At 56.6% G+C, this 16,659-nt stretch overlaps 1 protein-coding gene across 9 annotated transcripts; it reads right to left on the reverse strand.

The window, feature by feature from the left end:
- Nucleotides 1-7,775: 7,775 nt before the first annotated feature.
- Nucleotides 7,776-12,934, reverse strand: LOC141929929 (uncharacterized). Of its 9 annotated transcripts, none has more exons than XM_074840033.1 (7): nt 12,573-12,934; nt 11,785-12,143; nt 11,578-11,694; nt 10,921-11,024; nt 10,390-10,538; nt 8,923-9,030; nt 7,776-7,966 (listed from the first exon to the last, which is right to left on the reverse strand). In XM_074840033.1, the coding sequence occupies exons 1-7, from the start codon at nt 12,604-12,606 to the stop codon at nt 7,806-7,808; spliced, it is 1,032 nt and encodes a 343-aa protein (XP_074696134.1). In that variant the 5' UTR covers nt 12,607-12,934; the 3' UTR covers nt 7,776-7,805. The 9 variants fall into 9 exon arrangements, with proteins under 9 accessions (XP_074696134.1, XP_074696133.1, XP_074696135.1 ...); XM_074840032.1 differs by having other exon boundaries at nt 10,921-11,030; XM_074840034.1 differs by having other exon boundaries at nt 10,390-10,571; nt 10,921-11,030; nt 11,869-12,143; nt 12,573-12,933.
- Nucleotides 12,935-16,659: the final 3,725 nt, after the last annotated feature.

The following is a 16,659-nucleotide window of genomic DNA, read 5'->3' on the forward strand; positions in this document are numbered from 1 at the left end:
CCCTGACTCCACCCCCTAACTCTAAGCCCACCCCTGAGTCCACCCCCTAACTCTAAGCCCACCCCTGAGTCCACCCCCTACCTCTAAGCCCACCCCTGACTCCACCCCCTAACCCTAAAACCACCCGTAAGTCCACCCCCTAACTCTAAGCCCACCCCCGAGTCCACCTCCTAACACTAAGCCCATCCCCGACTCCACCGCCTAACTCTAAGCCCACCCCTGAGTCCACCCCCTAACCCTAAGCCCACCCCCGAGACCACCTCCTAACCCTAAGCCCACCCCTGAGCCCAACCCCTAACCATAAGCCTACCCCTGAGTCCACCCCATACTTCTAAGATGACCCCTAACTCCACCCCCTAACCCTAAGCCCACCCCCGAGTCCACCTCCTAACACTAAGCCCACCCCCGACTCCACCCCCTAACTCTAAGCCCACCCCCAAGTCCACCTCCTAACACTAAGCCCATCCCCGAGTCCACCCCCTAACCGTAGAGCCCACCCCCGAGTCCACTCCCTAACTCTAAGTCCACCCCTGACTCCACCCCCTAACTCTAACCTGTAACCCTAAGGTGTACAGTGTAACTGTAACCCTAAGGTGTCAGTGTAAGCTGTAACCTACAGTTGTAATTGGAAGGTGTTACTAAGCTGTAACGTGTAATGTGGGTTTTAAACTCGAATAGAATCGGTGTGGAAATAGTGTGCAGGAGGAGGTGCAACCTGGAGTGCACTCTGTGTGGAAACAGTGACCCGCGGCAGGTGGAACCCCGAATAGGGTCCGGGCGGAAACTGTTACCCCGCGGCAGGTGCAACCGCGATTAGGGTCCGGGTGGAAACAGTAACCCGCGGCAGGTGCAACCGCGATTAGGGTCCGGGTGGAAACACTGACACGCGGCAGGTGCAACCGCGAATAGGGTCCGGGTGGAAACAGTGACCCCCGGCAGGTGCAACCGCGAATAGGGTCCGGGTGGAAACAGTGACCCGCGGCAGGTGCAACCGCGAATAGGATCCGGGTGGAAACAGTGACCCGCGGCAGGTGCAACCCCAAATAGTGTCCGGGTGGCAAGAGTGACCCGCAGCAGGTGCAACCGCGAATAGGGTCCGAGTGGAAACAGTGACCCCCCCAGCAGTTGCAACCGCGACTACGGTCCAGGTGGAAACACTGACCCGCGCGGCAGGTGTAACGACGAGTACAGTCCGGGTGGAAACAGTGACCCGCGGCAGGTGCAACCCCGAATAGGGTCCGGGTGGGAGCAGTGACCCGCGTCAGGTGCGACCGCGAATAGGATCCGGGTGGAAACAGTGACCCGCGGCAGGTGCAACCGCGAATAGGATCCGGGTGGAAGCAGTGACCCGCAGCAGGTGCAACGCCTAATAATGTCCGGATGGAAACAGTGACCCACGACAGGTGCAAGCGCGAGTAGGGTCCGGGTGGAAACAGTGACCCGCGGCAGGTGCAACCGCGAATAGGGTCCGGGTGGAAACAGTGACCCGGGGGAGGTGCAACCGCGAATAGGGTCCGGGTGGAAGCAGTGACCCGCAGCAGGTGCAACCCCGAATAGGGTCCGGGTGGAAACAGTGACCTGCGGCAGATGCAACCCCCAATAGGGTCCGGGTGGAAACAGTGACAAGGGGCAGGTGCAACCCCGAATAGGGTCCGGGTGCAAAACCTGACCCGCGACAGGTGCGACACAGAATAGGGTCCGGGCGGAAACACCCGCGGCAGGTGCAACCGCGAATAGGGTCCGGGTGGAAACAGTCTCCAGTTCTCTCCAGCCTCCCACGATTTTTTCGCCTCCCACCCCTTTTCGGCCTCCAATATATTCTGGCTTCTACTTCTCTCCAGCCTCCCACCCTTTTTGGGCCTCCCACACTTTTTTGGCCTCCCACCCCTTTTCGGCTTCTGATTATTTCTGGCCTCTACTATTCACCAGTCTCCCACTCCTTTTTGACCTCCCACTCCTTTTCGGCCTCCAATTTTTTCTGGCCTCTACTTCTCTCCAGCCTCCCACCCTTTTAGGGCCTCCCACCCATTTTTGGCCTCCAATTTTTCCTGGCCTCTACTTCTCTCCAGCCTCCCACCCTTTTTGGGCCTCCCACCCCTTTTTGCCCTCCCACCCCTTTTCAACTTCTGATTTTTTCCTGGCCTCTACTTCTCTCCAGCCTCCCACCCATTTTTGGCCTCCAATTTTTCCTGGCCTCTACTTCTCTCCAGCCTACCACCATTTTTTGGCCTCCCACTCCTTTTTGGCCTCCAATTTTTCCTGGCCTCTACTTCTCTCCGGCCTCCCACCCTTTTTCGGCCTCCCACCATTTTTTGGCCTCCCACCCCTTTTCGGCTGCTAATTTTTTGTGGCCTCTACTATTCACCGGTCTACCACTCCTTTTCGGCCTCCCACTCCTTTTCGGCCGCCAATTTTTCCTGGCCTCTACTTCTCTCCAGCCTCCCACTCCTTTTCGGCCTCCAATTTTTCCTGGCCTCTACTTCTCTCCAGCCTCCCACCATTTTTGGGCCTCCCACCCCTTTTTGGCCTCCAATTTTTCCTGGCCTCTACTTCTCTCCAGCCTCCCACCCTCTTTGGGCCTCCCACCCCTTTTTGCCCTCCCACCCCTTTTCGGCTGCTAATTTTTTCTGGCCTCTACTATTCACCGGTCTCCCACTCCTTTTTGGCCTCCCACTATTTTTCGGCCTCCAATTTTTCCTGGCCTCTACTTCTCTCCAGCCTCCCAACCTTTTTGTCCTCCCACCATTTTTCGGCCTCCCACTCCTTTGCGGCCTCCAATTTTTTTTTTTGGTCTCTTTTTCTCTCCAGCCTCCCACATGTTTTTGGCCTCCCACCACTTTTCTGCCTCCAATTTTTTCTGCCTTCCACGTCTATCCAGCCGAAATTGGGTGGGAGGGCAAAAATGGGGTGGGAGGCCGGAGGGAACTAGAGGCCAGAAAAAAGTGGAGGCTGAAACAGGGTGGGAGACTGGAGAGAAGTAGAGGCCAGAATACAGTGGAGGACAAAATGGGGTAGGAGGCCGGAGAGAAGTAGAGGCTAGAAAAAAGTGGACGCTAAAATGGAGTGGGAGTCTGAAACGGGGTTGGAAGCTGGAGGGAAGTAGAGGCCAGAAAAAAGTGGAGGCTGAAATGGGGTGGGAGGATCACAAGAGGTGAGAGGCTGTAGGGAAGAAGAGGCCAGAAAAAAGTGGAGGCCAAAAAGGGGTGGGAAGCCGAAAGGGGGTGGGAGGCCGGAGAGAAATAGAGGCCAGATAAAAGTGGAGGCTAAAATTGGGTGGGAGGCTGAAACGGGGTGGGAGGCCACAGGGAAGTAGAGGCCAAAAAAAAGTGGCGGCCAAAACGGGGTGGGAGGCTTAAACGGGGTGGGAGGCTGGAGTGAAGTAGACACCAGAGAAAGGTGGAGGCCAAACTGGGGTGGGAGGATCACAAGGGGTGGGAGGCTGGAGGGAAGTAGAGGACAGAAAAAAGTAAAGGCCAAAATGGGGTGGGAGGCTGGAGGGACATAGAGGCCAGAAAAAAGTGTAGGCTGAAATGGGGTGTGAGGCTGAAACGGGGTGTGAGGCCGGAGGGCAGTAGAGGCCAGAGAAAAGTGGATGCCGAAATGGGGTGGGAGGCTGAAACAGGGTGAGAGGCCAGAGGGAAGTAGAGACCAGAGAAAAGGGGAGTTCGAAAAGAGGTGCCAAGCTGAAACAGGGTGGGAGGCCGGAAGGAATTAGAGGCCAGAAAAGAGTGGACGGCAAAATGGGGTGGGAGGCTGAAACAGGGTGGGGGGCTGGAGGAAAGCAGAGGCCAGAAATAAGTGTAGGCCGAAACGGGGTGGGAGGCTGAAACGGGGTGGGAGGCCGGAGGGAAGTAGGGGCCAGAACAAAGTGGAGGCCAAAATGGGGTGGGAGGCTGGAGTGAAGTAGAGGCCTGAATAAAGTGGAGGCTGAAATGGGGTAGGAGGATCACAAGGGGTGGGAGGCTGGAGGGAAGTAGAGGACAGAAAAAAGTGAAGGGTGAAAAGGGGTGGGAGGCTGAAACGGGGTGGGAGGCCACAGGGAAGTAGAGGCCAAAAAAAAGTGGCGGCCAAAACGGGGTGGGAGGCTTAAACGGGGTGGGAGGCTGGAGTGAAGTAGACACCAGAGAAAGGTGGAGGCCAAACTGGGGTGGGAGGATCACAAGGGGTGGGAGGCTGGAGGGAAGTAGAGGACAGAAAAAAGTAAAGGCCAAAATGGGGTGGGAGGCTGGAGGGACATAGAGGCCAGAAAAAAGTGTAGGCTGAAATGGGGTGTGAGGCTGAAACGGGGTGTGAGGCCGGAGGGCAGTAGAGGCCAGAGAAAAGTGGATGCCGAAATGGGGTGGGAGGCTGAAACAGGGTGAGAGGCCAGAGGGAAGTAGAGACCAGAGAAAAGGGGAGTTCGAAAAGAGGTGCCAAGCTGAAACAGGGTGGGAGGCTGGAAGGAATTAGAGGCCAGAAAAGAGTGGACGGCAAAATGGGGTGGGAGGCTGAAACAGGGTGGGGGGCTGGAGGAAAGCAGAGGCCAGAAATAAGTGTAGGCCGAAACGGGGTGGGAGGCTGAAACGGGGTGGGAGGCCGGAGGGAAGTAGGGGCCAGAACAAAGTGGAGGCCAAAATGGGGTGGGAGACTGGAGTGAAGTAGAGGCCAGAGAAAAGTGGAGGCCAAAATGGGGTGGGAGGATCACAAGGGGTGGGAGGCCAGAGGGAAGTAGAAGCCAGAGGAAAGAGGAGGCCAAAATGGGGTGGGAGGCTGAAACGGGGTGGGAGGCCAGAGGGAAGTAGAGGCCAGAAGAAAGTGGAGTCCATAATGGGGTGGGAGGCTGAAACGGGGTGGGAGGGCGGAGGGAAGTAGAGGCCAGAAAAAGGTGGAGGCCGAAATGGGGTGGGAGGCTGAAATGGGTGGGAAGCCGGAGGGAAGTAGAGGTGGGACAAAAAAGTGGAGGCTGAAATGGGGTGGGAGGCTGAAACGGGGTGAGAGGCCGGAAGGAAGAAGAGGCCAGAGAAAAGTGGAGGCCAAAATGGGGTGGGAGGATCACAAGGGGTGGGAGGCTGGAGGGAAGTAGAGGCCAGAAAAAAGTGGAGACTAAAATTGGGTGGGAGGATCACAAGAGGTGACAGGCTGTAGGGAAGAAGAGGCCAGAAAAAAGTGGAGGCCGAAAAGGGGTGGGAGGCCGAAAGGGGGTGGGAGGCCGGAGAGAAATAGAGGCCAGATAAAAGTGGAGGCTAAAATTGGGTGGGAGGCTGAAACGGGGTGGGAGGCCACAGGGAAGTAGAGGCCAAAAAAAAGTGGCAGCCAAAACGGGGTGGGAGGCTGAAACGGGGCAGGATGACGGAGGGAAGTAGAGGCCAGAAAAAAGTGGAGGTCAAAATGGGATGGGAGGATCACAAGGGGTGGGAGGCTGGAGAGAAGGAGAGGCCAGGAAAAAAGTGGAGTCTGAAATGCGGTGGGAGGCTGAAACAGGGTGGGAGGCTGGAGGGAAGTAGAGGCCAGAAAAAAGTGGAGGTCAAAATGGGATGGGAGGATCACAAGGGGTGGGAGGCTGGAGAGAAGGAGAGGCCAGGAAAAAAGTGGAGTCTGAAATGGGGTGGGAGGCTGAAACGGGGTGGGAGGCCGGAGGGAAATACAGGCCAGAAAAAAGTGGCGGCCAAAATGGGGTGGGAGGCTGAAACGGGGCGGGAGGCCAGAGGGAAGTAGAGGCCAGAAAATAGTGGAGGCCAAAACAGTGTGCAAGGACTAGAAGGGGTGGGCAAAAATTCCGGCAAATACCCAAAGACCCGAGCCCTGCTTACAGGGAGGTCACCTGGCACAACGCCGGCCAGGGCACCAAAGGTCCTGGCGACACCCTTGCGCAACCGCAGCCCCGGTGACAGGGAGGTCCCGTTGCCCAGAGTGCCCTTCTCTTGCCTCCACTTGTTGCCCAGACTTCCTCCGCTCCTACCCCCACTCTTACCTTTGCAGGTCCTTTCGCACGTGGTGTTTGTCTCTTCCTTCTTCTCCACCACCAGCTGCTGCAAGGCCAGGACGCCACCATTGGGTCTGAGAGGGACGCCGGCCCCCGGACAGAGCTCGCCACAGCACCACCCGAATCCTGGCTGCCCTCCCACCCGCAACCCCCTATACTCTAACACCCCCCAACCCCCTCCCAGCAAAAAATCTCACAGATCTGCTTTTCTCATCCAGTCGGTGCTCCGGGGCTGCCACGCGTGCAGTCCCAGCCGGCACTGGAGCTGGGCTCAGAGTCAGGCACTCTGGACAAATGGGAGCTGGGCACACAAAGCGGCAGCCAAAGAAGCTGCACCCCTGCTTACAGGGGGCTCGAGCCGCTGCCAGCACTGCAGAGTGCCCTGGCCTGCAGGTCACTGGCCAGCCCCGGACCTACAGGGCAGCCCCAGACTTATAGGGTAGCCCCTGCTGGCTGCCTACAGCAGCCTGCCCAGCCCTGATTACAGGGCAGCCCAGCTTCTCCTGGGGACAGAGGGCTCCACGGCTCGTGGCACTCGCCCCGAGTACAGGGCAGGCACGCTGGCAGGTCGCCAGCAGGACAGGCGGCCACCCAGGCAGAGACCCGGGCCCTGACTACAGGCGGGTCGCACGTTGGCCATGCTACGGCCACGCGGCTTCGCTCTGTCCTTGATAAGGAGGGGCAAGCCGGGACTCACCCTCCGCTCGCAGGCTCAGAGGGGACCGACCCCCTGTTGCTGCACAGAGTCCTTCTTTCCCTCCTGGGAAGTTTAAGCTAAGTACGCTGCAGTGATTCCAACAGGGGCCTAAACGAGAAGCTCATTCACTCGCTCACTCGCACCGACGCAGACACAGGCAGGCACACACACACAGACACACACAGGGACAAACAAAACTTCCCAGAAGAGAGAGCAAGCTCTGTGCAGCCAGTGTCTGGGGAGCCATCCCTTCCCACGAGCAGGAGAGCAGAGCCCCACACCTGCCCCGCAGGATGCACGGAGGCCACAGGGACTCAACGTGCCGCGGGCCTTCACAGCTGGCCAAGGGACAAATGCCGTGACACGCCCCGACTCCAGGGGGTCACGCTGGCCAGGCCGCCAGCAGCCAGAAAGCCGCCAGGGCTGGGTAAACAGCCCTCCCCTGCTTACAGGGTGGGCGTGGGGTCTGGAGAGCCCCATTTCCCTCTCAGCACGGAGACAGCGCCGCTCACTCTCCTGACAGGGACGCCCTTCTCTCCAGGCAGCCAAACCGTGGGGCAAGGTGGCAAAAGGCCAGAGACCCGAGCCCTGCTTACAGGGAGGTCACCCAGTGCAGTGCCGGCCAGGGCACCAAAGGTGCCAGCAATGGTCTTGTGTGACCGCAGCCCCGGTAGCGGGGAAGCCCCTTTGCCCAGAGCTCCCTTCTCTTGCCCCGCTCCTCCCTTCAGCCCGCCACTCCTCATGATGCCTCGTCTTTCTTCTCCAGGAGCTGCTGCTCAGAAGGAGAGTGCAGTCAGGCAGCAGCTCCCCCACCCAGAGCACAGAGGGAAGCCGGCCCCTGGAGGGAGGTCCCCACAGCACTCCGTGCCCCCCCCCATACCCCCCCCCCCCCCCCGCCCCAGCCAAAAAAACCTCACAGATCAGCTTTTCTCACCTAGTTCGTGCTTCAGTGCTTCCTGCAGGGATGACTGTGATGGGCACTCGTCTGCTCCGGGCTCCTGGCTGCGTCCAGCGGGGCCTTGGACCCTCCTCAGCCCCTGAGGCGATGGCGCTCCCCCCCCCAGGCAGCTCCAGTCCACCCCCACCCTGCCTCGCGGTGACGGCGCTCCCCCCCGCCCGCAGGCGGCGACGGTGCTCCCCTTCCCCTCAGGTGGCCGCTCCGCCCCTCACAGTGCTGCTTTGCCCGGAGCACCCTTCTCTTTCCTCCACTTGTTGCCTAGACTTCCTCCACTCTTCCTGCCACTCTCTCTTGCCTTGCGGGTCCTTCCGCACGCCATGTTTGTCTCTTCTTTCTTCTCCACCACCAGCTGTTGCAAGGGCAGAAGGACGCCATTGGGTCTGAGAGGGACGCCGTTGGGTCTGAGAAGGACGCCGGCCCGTGGACAGAGCTCACCACAGCACCACCAGAATCCCGGCCGCGCTGCCCACCCCCCCCACCCCCCCCACCCCCCCCCCCCCCCGAAAAAACCTCACAGATCAGCTTTTCCCACCCAGTTGGTGCTCCAGTGCTTCCCGCAGGGACAACTGCAACGGGCATTCATCTGCTCTGGGCTCCTGGCTGCATCTGGCAGGGCTGGACCCGTCCCCTTCACCTCAGGCAGCCGCTCCGCCCCTCACAGCGACTTTCCCGCCCTTCGCCCTTCCCACAGGCAAGTCCCGCCCCCTTCCCCTCAGCCGGCCGCTCCGCCCCTCACAGCGACTTTCCCGCCCTTCGCCCTTCCCACAGGCAAGTCCCGCCCCCTTCCCCTCAGGCGGCCGCTCCGCCCCTCATCGTGACTTTCCCGCCCTTCACCCTTCCCACAGGCAGGTCTCGCCCCCTTCCCCTCAGGCGGCTGCTCCGCCCCTCACAGCCACTTTCCCGCCCTTCGCCCTTCCCACAGGCAAGTCCCGCCCCCTTCCCCTCAGGCGGCCGCTCCGCCCCTCACAGCGACTTTCCCGCCCTTCGCCCTTCCCACAGGCAAGTCCCGCCCCCTTCCCCTCAGCCGGCCGCCCCGCCCCTCACAGCGACTTTCCCGCCCTTCGCCCTTCCCACAGGCAAGTCCCGCCCCCTTCCCCTCAGGCGGCCGCTCCACCCCTCATCGTGACTTTCCCGCCCTTTGCCCTTCCCACAGGCAGGTCCCGCCCCCTTCCCCTCAGGCGGCCGCTCCGCCCCTCACAGCGACTTTCCTGCCCTTCGCCCTTCCCACAGGCAGGTCCCGCCCCCTTCCCCTCAGGCGGCTGCTCCGCCCCCCACAGCCACTTTCCCGCCCTCACAATCTATTACCTGGGCTACAGTACTTCATTTCTTGTGGCTCTTCTGAGATGTAAGCAGTATGCGTCAGGCATCTTTTTAGAGCCAAGGCACCTTCACACACACCAATAGCGAGCAAAACTCCGGGAGATGAGAAATTTAGAGCAATGCAGGTTAAGGAGATAAGAGAGAACATTATTACATAGCCGCGACTGTTGCGAGTGCAGTGGAAATTATATGTCAAACAGTGAGCCAAAGTCAGACAAGTAGCATAATGACAGCTGGGAAAAGCCCTGCAAAAGACACCGAGGACGAGATGATTGCTTTATCTCCACAGATCGGTGTATAGCTCGGGGGAATGTGGGTGGAATCACACCTAGCACCAAGAAGCCCAACAAGGAGGAGCGGGGAGGGGTAAGAATTGCACCACCACAATCCACCCCGTGACTAAAGTCAATTTATCTTGTCCATAGACTGGCAGTGTGGTTGCCTCTTGCCTCTATGCCTATAAACAGATGATGCCATAATCCAATTATAATTGAAGGGAATTTTGTGTTTTATTAGCTTCTATTAAAAAAAAATATTTTAGGGAAGTATACACACAGGGATACTTTTGTAACTGAGTGATCTGTTTAACCATCCTCCAAACCTTAATATACAATACTATTAGAAGTACTAAACATATTAAAGTTGGAATTAGGAAAATCAGACCGAGTGAAACATGGAATTAAACAGTCCTGTTGTTGGTGGTGACCATCCAAATAAGCTTTCCCACCATCGATGTTCTTCAAGGAAAGAAAAGAAAACTGTTTTGGGGGGGGGGGGGGGCGGGGGGGGGGAAGACTTATTTACTTGTAGAAAACTGCTTAGCAACTTATTTCCTTACTTCTAGCAAGTTATAGTATTACTTATAGTATTTTTTAATATTGCTAAGAATCCTGCTTGCCCGGACTGTTCTGTGGAATTTTACCAAGGACTGCTGTGTTCATCAAAACAAAGCAGTTTACTGTCAAAATCTACCAAGAACTGCAGTGTTCAGCAAAACATCATGGCTTTGTCCTTGAGGATCAGGTGTGCTCTAACTAGTTCGGCCTCAGTAATGAGTAAAGATAGCCATATACGGATGGCAGAAGTTTCATTGCTTCCCTTAAATAAGATAGCATGAGTAAACCGGCTGAAAAACATTTTTGTTGTTCAAGAAATTGGCTAAGAGAATCTGCGCATGCTCCGGGGAAAACACAAGGTGAGAAAGACTACGAGCCTTCCTCCCAAAGACCCCGAAGACGCCCCCCAGGAGGCAATGCGCAGGTGCAAAGATAACATAAACTGCTGGCACCAGCCTCTAGAACTAACCCAGCCTTACTCATGCATATGCATGTTTGTGTTATGTAATCCAGTGAATATGTATATCCACACTCTGTAAGTTTTTGGTAAAATGTGCTGGTGGTGTGCAAGCTTTGTGGAGAAATCCCCTTGCACCCCGGCTGGAGTAAAACATACCTGCTTTATAACTCCATTTCGAGTTGTAGAGTCTTTTTCCGCGAATCAAAGGCCACTGCAGATCCATTGCAAGCAGCAGCGAAAACGACAGTACAGCGAGGCCTGTGCTGGTCATTATCAGCATCCCGTGGTGCTGACGGCTGCAGTCTCTGTTGTGGCATAACTTCGTCAGCCAGAGCTTTCTGGGGGGAGGCAGAGTAAAGTCCACGACCCCCACGGCTCCCGCAATGCCGACACAGCAGCTGAGGTACTGGCACCCACGGGCACACCGCCCCCCAGCCCGGGGCAGTCCCTTGCCAGCTCTAACCCGCCGCTTTCCTGCCTCCCTCCACCCTGCAAGGGCATTTCAGACACCTTCTCAGACTGTCCCTTCAAACCACCCAACCACGCAACCCACTGAGCACGACCACTGAGCCCTAAAAGCCCTGACCACTGCAAAATTATCTTCTCCTCTTCTTCAGGAGCGCTGCGGCCGGAGTAAAGCAGCAGGCGCTCGGGATGGCCTTGAAGCCTGGGGCAACTTTCTCACACCTGTGGTAGCTCACAGCCCTGGATGTGACAGTTGTGACTCCCGAACTGCAGAACGGTTTGAGGTGGGAAGGGAACTCTTGCAGGTCATCTGGTCCAACCATGCCCTGGAACTAAAAAGTAGCCACAGCGAACAAAAGAGGGGACGATTTAAAAAGACAGAGACGGCATTAAGCAAAGAGAAGAACTCATTAAAAAGACACTGAAGGGAAAAAGAACATTTTAAAAGCAACAGGCATTGGTGAAATAAAGGAAAAAATGATCACACATGGACACCGAACTAGAACAGAGGTAGAAAAAAGAAAATTTAAAAAGTGACGGCCCTAAGGAAACACGAAATAGCAACAGCAAACTAAAATACGTAGAATGAAAATTTAAAAAGTGACGGCACTAAGCGCAGAGACAGAAGATGAAAAAAAGGAGGGAGAGGCAGGACAAAAGCGCAGAGAGAAATGAGAAAAGGGAGCAGTAGGACAAGAGAGAGAAAGTGAGAAAGGAAGGACGGAGGAACAGGACAGAAGAATAAAGGAGAGGTATAGGAAAGGGGTGGGGGGGGGGCAGAAATAACAGCAGCATGGAAAAGAGAGAGGTACAGGAGAGGGCAGGAAGGGACCGGGACGCACAAGACGGGTGACAGGGCCCCGAAGGCCCAGGACTCACCGCAGCTCTCGCTCTCGGCGCTGCCGGGAGAATTTGACGGGTCAGATGCTTCTTTCTCCTTCCTTCCTCCTGCCCCTCTTCTTCTTCTGAAAATCCAGTCGCCTGGCTGTCCTCCCCCTCAAAGAATACGCGGGTGTCTCTCACCTCTTACAAGACCAGGCTTCCGACACACGCAGCCTCGCTTGCTTGCGCACTACGCGGCCGTACTGCGCTTGGGGTGACGCACGCAGACCCCGGGTGCACGCTGGCGGCCTGGCCTGCTGCGGACTGTGAAGAGGGCTCCTTCCTCACCCAGAGAGGCAGGCTCTCTCTTCCTGCACTGGGAGGCGGGTGCTGCCCACATAGCCTTGATTTTCTCCTTCTTTCCCTTTCTCTGGCCTCTCCAGCTTCAGCTGTGGCAGCTCCTGGCCACGGTCCACAGCCGGGAAAGGCTCCGCCTGTCCCTTTTTGCCCCCGTGCTGTGAGAAGCACAAGGCCAGGCAGAGACACCCCACACAAGCCCGAGGTGGGTGCAGTGAACAGCATCCCCAGGACAGGAACAGACCAGCGCGGCCTCAGCACGGTCTCTGGAAGAGGGAAAGAAGCAGCACTGACCATTACTACCTTAGATCGCCCCCGGCCGGAGCCCCACCTTCCACAGAGGCTTCTGCAGACGCACCGAGGACCAGCCTGCTGCCCTCACCACAGGGCTTGGCGGTGGCCTGGGGCTACGGGACAGGCTTCAGGGCAGTTGCTGGAGCTCGAGGCAGCTGCACTGGGTGAGCGGGGCCAGAGCCGGCTCAGGGGGAGCTCTGGCGAGTTGCGGATGCGCCCGGTAACTGCCTCTCTTCCCCTCTACCAGCTCTCGGGGAACTGCCCGGGGCTGCCCCGGCCCGCCTCACCTCCAGCGGAACGGGACCCTGCCGCAGCGGCGGAGTGAAGCTTCCCGTCCCGCCCCCGCCAGGCGGCCGGCGGGCAGCAGACACCCCCGCCCCACCACTCCCCTCGGCCCTCACCCGCCGCCAGCAATCTCGCCCCTCCAGCCGCCATATTGCAGCGGCAGCACCGGGGCGCCACTGCGCATGCGCACTGCTGGCGCACGGGCACACCGGTCCTCGGGGAGCCCCGGGCAGCCCGCGGGAAACCGCACGAACCCGCCACAAAACCGCCCCTCGCGCTGCGCCGCGGGGCCGCGCCGGTAGCGAGGACTGTGCCGTGCCGCGCGCGCCCGGCAGCGACGCAGCTGCCGGGCAGCAGAGTGCGCGAAAACTACAGCTCCCGCCGTGCCCCGGGGAGACAACATGGCCGACCGGAAGCCCCGATCACGTGACTACAGCACCCCCCCCACACACACACACCGCCACAGGCGGCCGTCCCGCCTTTCTGACCCTGCGGGGACACCGTCCTTCCCACCCCCCCCATCGCCCACGCACCCGGAAGCCCGGCCGAGCGCGGCCCCCGCGCGGCTCCGGGAAGTGCCGCTGCCGCCCGGCCCCGACCCGGAGCGGCTTCTGCCGCCGGTCCCGCCGCAACGCGCGGCCCCCCCGTCGCGGCTTTCCCCAGCAGCCGCCAGGCGAACGACCACGCGGCCCCGCTCACCTTCTCTCTGCTGCTCCCTCGGCTCGCACCGGCTCCTCCTCCAGCACCGCCCCGGACAGGGAGGGGCCACTGCCCGCAGCCTCACTGCCCGCCACGGGGGCTCCTCCAGCCCGGCCCACGCTCCCCTACCCCCCCCCCCCCCCCCACGGTAACTATAGCGACCAGCACCGGGATTAACCGCGGCCGCTGGCAAGTGCAAAGCGCTTGGTAGCAATTCCCCCCCGAGAGGCTTACCCTGTTGTAAACAACGCAAGGCTCACACCGTTCTTTTCTAGGTTGTCTCCAAAGCGCCATACGCTGAATTAAGCAACAAGTTCCAATCACCAAGAACTGACGCTCAATACCATCTAATGGAAGCGCTCATAAACTTCCGAAGACTTCAATCTCCAACTCTGATGTCCATCCTTAGCACAGGTTAAATTCTCTGTACAAACAGGTTAATACGGCTATTCTCCCCACACTTGTAAGGATACAAACCAGAGATATTCCTTGTGTACAACCTAGATGAACCAATGTTTCAGCAGCATTGCAGGTGCGATTCGTTAACTGCATCTTAAAGTGAATTTCCAAGGTCCCTTAGGTACAGACGCCCCAGCCCAGGAGGTGTTTCCTTTACCCTCGTGTCATGGACCCAGGGTTCCGCTCGTCCCAGCTTCACAGCAGCGCTCGCGGTTAGCAACACTCGATAGGGTCCCTTCCGCTGTTCATCAAGGGGATCGTCCTTCCACGTCCGTAGGCAGACCTGATCTCTGGCACAGAAAGAGTGTGCCGGGAAATCAAGGGGTACAGGTGCTCTTAAAAGGACACATTTGTGGATGGACCTCAATAACGTATTCGGTTCATACCTTTTCCCCTACGAGATGCAAGCGTTGGGGCCTCCCTGTCAGACTGACGTTAGAAGGTTTGCTGTATAGACTTTCACATGGGCTTATCCTTCCTCTAGTTCTAGGAGTCACTCTAATCCTCAGCAGGGCAAGTGGCAAAGCTTCAACCCATTTTCCTTGGACTTCCTGGCATAATTTAGCAATTTGTCAGTTTCGTGTTTGATTCATTCTTTCTACCTGTCCACTGGATTGGGGCCCCCAGGGGGTGTGTCGGTTCCACCCCATCCCTAGTATTTTGCTCATATTCTTGACAACCTCAGCTATAAAATGTGGACCTCTGTCAGAGGACATTCGTAAAGGAACCCCAAACCTTGGAATAATTTCTTTTAGTAAATCCTTTGTTACCTTGCTGGTTTGACATGGGAAAGCTTCAGGCCAACCGGAGAAGGCATCCACCAGTACCAATAAACATCAGTACTGGTTACACCTTGGCAATTCTGAAAAATCTACTTGCCAATACTCACTAGGAGTTATGCCTTTTCTTACCTCTCCTGGAGGGCGTCGGGCTTGTATCTTTGGATCGTTCCTAAAACAAATTTCACAGGGGTTACTCACACTTTTGGCAGTGAGCAACATTTTGACCCCGACTGCATAACGTCTTCCTGATCCGACCGCTGCTTCTGCTCCCACATGCGTTTCTTCACGGGTTTTAGTCGTTAACCTTTTCATGTTTTCAGGAGTCACTACGCATTGCCCGTGTGGGGTAATCTACCACCCTCCACCGTGCTTTTGTGCTTTAGTAACTCAGCCAATTTATTTTCTTTCTCTTTAGACCTCGGGGATTCTACTTGCATTTCCCTTGATGGAATTAGAACACAAGGAGCACTGAGCGTCACTGGTTTTGCAGCTTCATCTGCCCTCCGATTTCCTTGGATTACATCCGCATTTCCTCTCTGATGTGCTTTACAATGTATCACGGTGACTCCGGCTTCTGTACTGCTTCCAGCAAGTTTAAAATCTCTGCTCTGTGCTTTATAGGTGTGCCACTGGCAGATCAAAGTCCTCATTCTTTCCAAATAGCGCCATGGGCATGAACAACCCCAAAAGCATATTTAGAGTCTGTATAGATACTGACTCTTTTTCCTTTGGCTAATTCCAAAGGCCTGGTTGAGGCAATTATTTCAGCCTTTTGTGCAGAGGTATTTGGAGACAATGCTTTAGCTTCCCAATCCTCAGTTAGTGTCACCACAGCACAACCAGCCTTTCTTATTCCTTTCAAAACGCAACTGCTTCCATCAGTATATACAGTTCCTCAGCTGGAGTTTGGAGGGGAGCATCTCTCGGGTCTGGTCTGCTGGCATATGCCTCTTCAATCACTTGTAAACAATCAAGGTTAGAGTCATTTTTCTTATCTGTCGGCATTAAAGATGCAGGATTTAGTACCGTACTTTTTTCTAAGGTGATGTCGTCTTGCTCCAATAACAGGGCTTGATACCGTAACAAACGACTCGGCGCAAGCCAGTAACGTCCTTTGTGTTCCAGTGCAGTAAGTACAGCATGAGGGACGTGCATTGTTATCTTCTGCACCATAGTTAATTTTCTGGCTTCTTGCATAATGAGAACAGCAGCTGGGACTGCCCACAGACAGCCCGGCCATCCTGAACTCACCTGATCTAATCAGCTCCACATACAACACACCCTGGCAAGGCCGGAGCAATTTCAACTCCTCAAATCACCAGCAAGGCCAATCGATGCGATCCCGAGCACATTCTGCCCATAAAAGCAAACGCTCTTGGTGGTGTTGGAATGTCTCATCCCGTCCTTACAGCAGGGCTGCAGGGAGGGAACCCTGTGAGGCTGCAGGACGAGGTCGTACCGTCATCACAACCTACGGCTGACGGATCCGCCGCGACAGCCGCAGCCCTTGCGCTGCTGCTGCTGCACATCCTGCTTGCTGGGTCAATAAAATCAGAAGTGAAGTGTAAAACTTTAAAGAGTAAAACAAACAATAAAGCTCAGTCCTTCACTCTTTAGTGTAAAGGTGGGCATACGCTTATAGAAGTGTTTTTATTAGATGTGTAAGTATTTGATTTTCCTTTTGCATTCCCTGAACTCTCCCAGCTGTGAGCTGATACCACTAGACTGTCTATCTCCAAAATACACCCGTACAACTTGACGAGGGGGGGGGGGTTTGGTGTGTTCCATAATTAGCAGGGATGTCGGGCCAGCTGCACCGCCCAAGAGTACTACTGCCAAATACATCATCTCTGAAGATCCACTCTGATGGAGAGTTCATAAAATGAAACTTCCTTGAGAAAGGTTTCCATTTTGTAAAGTCTCTTTCTAACTGAAGTCAAGATTAGACACTGTAGGGCACCGGTCCCTCATCCCTCAACTCAGCTTTCAGAGGGCTGGGGGTCTGAATCCATCCTCAACAAAAACCACATCAGCTAACCGGGACATTCCTGCAGCTGCCAAGTTCCTCTTCATCATCTGCAAAAAAAACCAGTGCCAGCAGTCAGAATCACATCAGCTGACACACCTCTGCCACAACACCCTCCACCTCAACAGCCACGGGGCTTTCCGCTCAGCTGCTCTGCACAGAGTCCAGTGTTGGACGCTGCGGCCAGCGTGGCCCGTGGCACCTACGATACCAAAAGACAGAGAGCTACCACTGTGC

The sequence above is a fragment of the Strix aluco genome, chromosome 14 (genome assembly GCF_031877795.1).
Source record: "Strix aluco isolate bStrAlu1 chromosome 14, bStrAlu1.hap1, whole genome shotgun sequence".
NCBI classification, from domain to species: domain Eukaryota; kingdom Metazoa; phylum Chordata; class Aves; order Strigiformes; family Strigidae; genus Strix; species Strix aluco.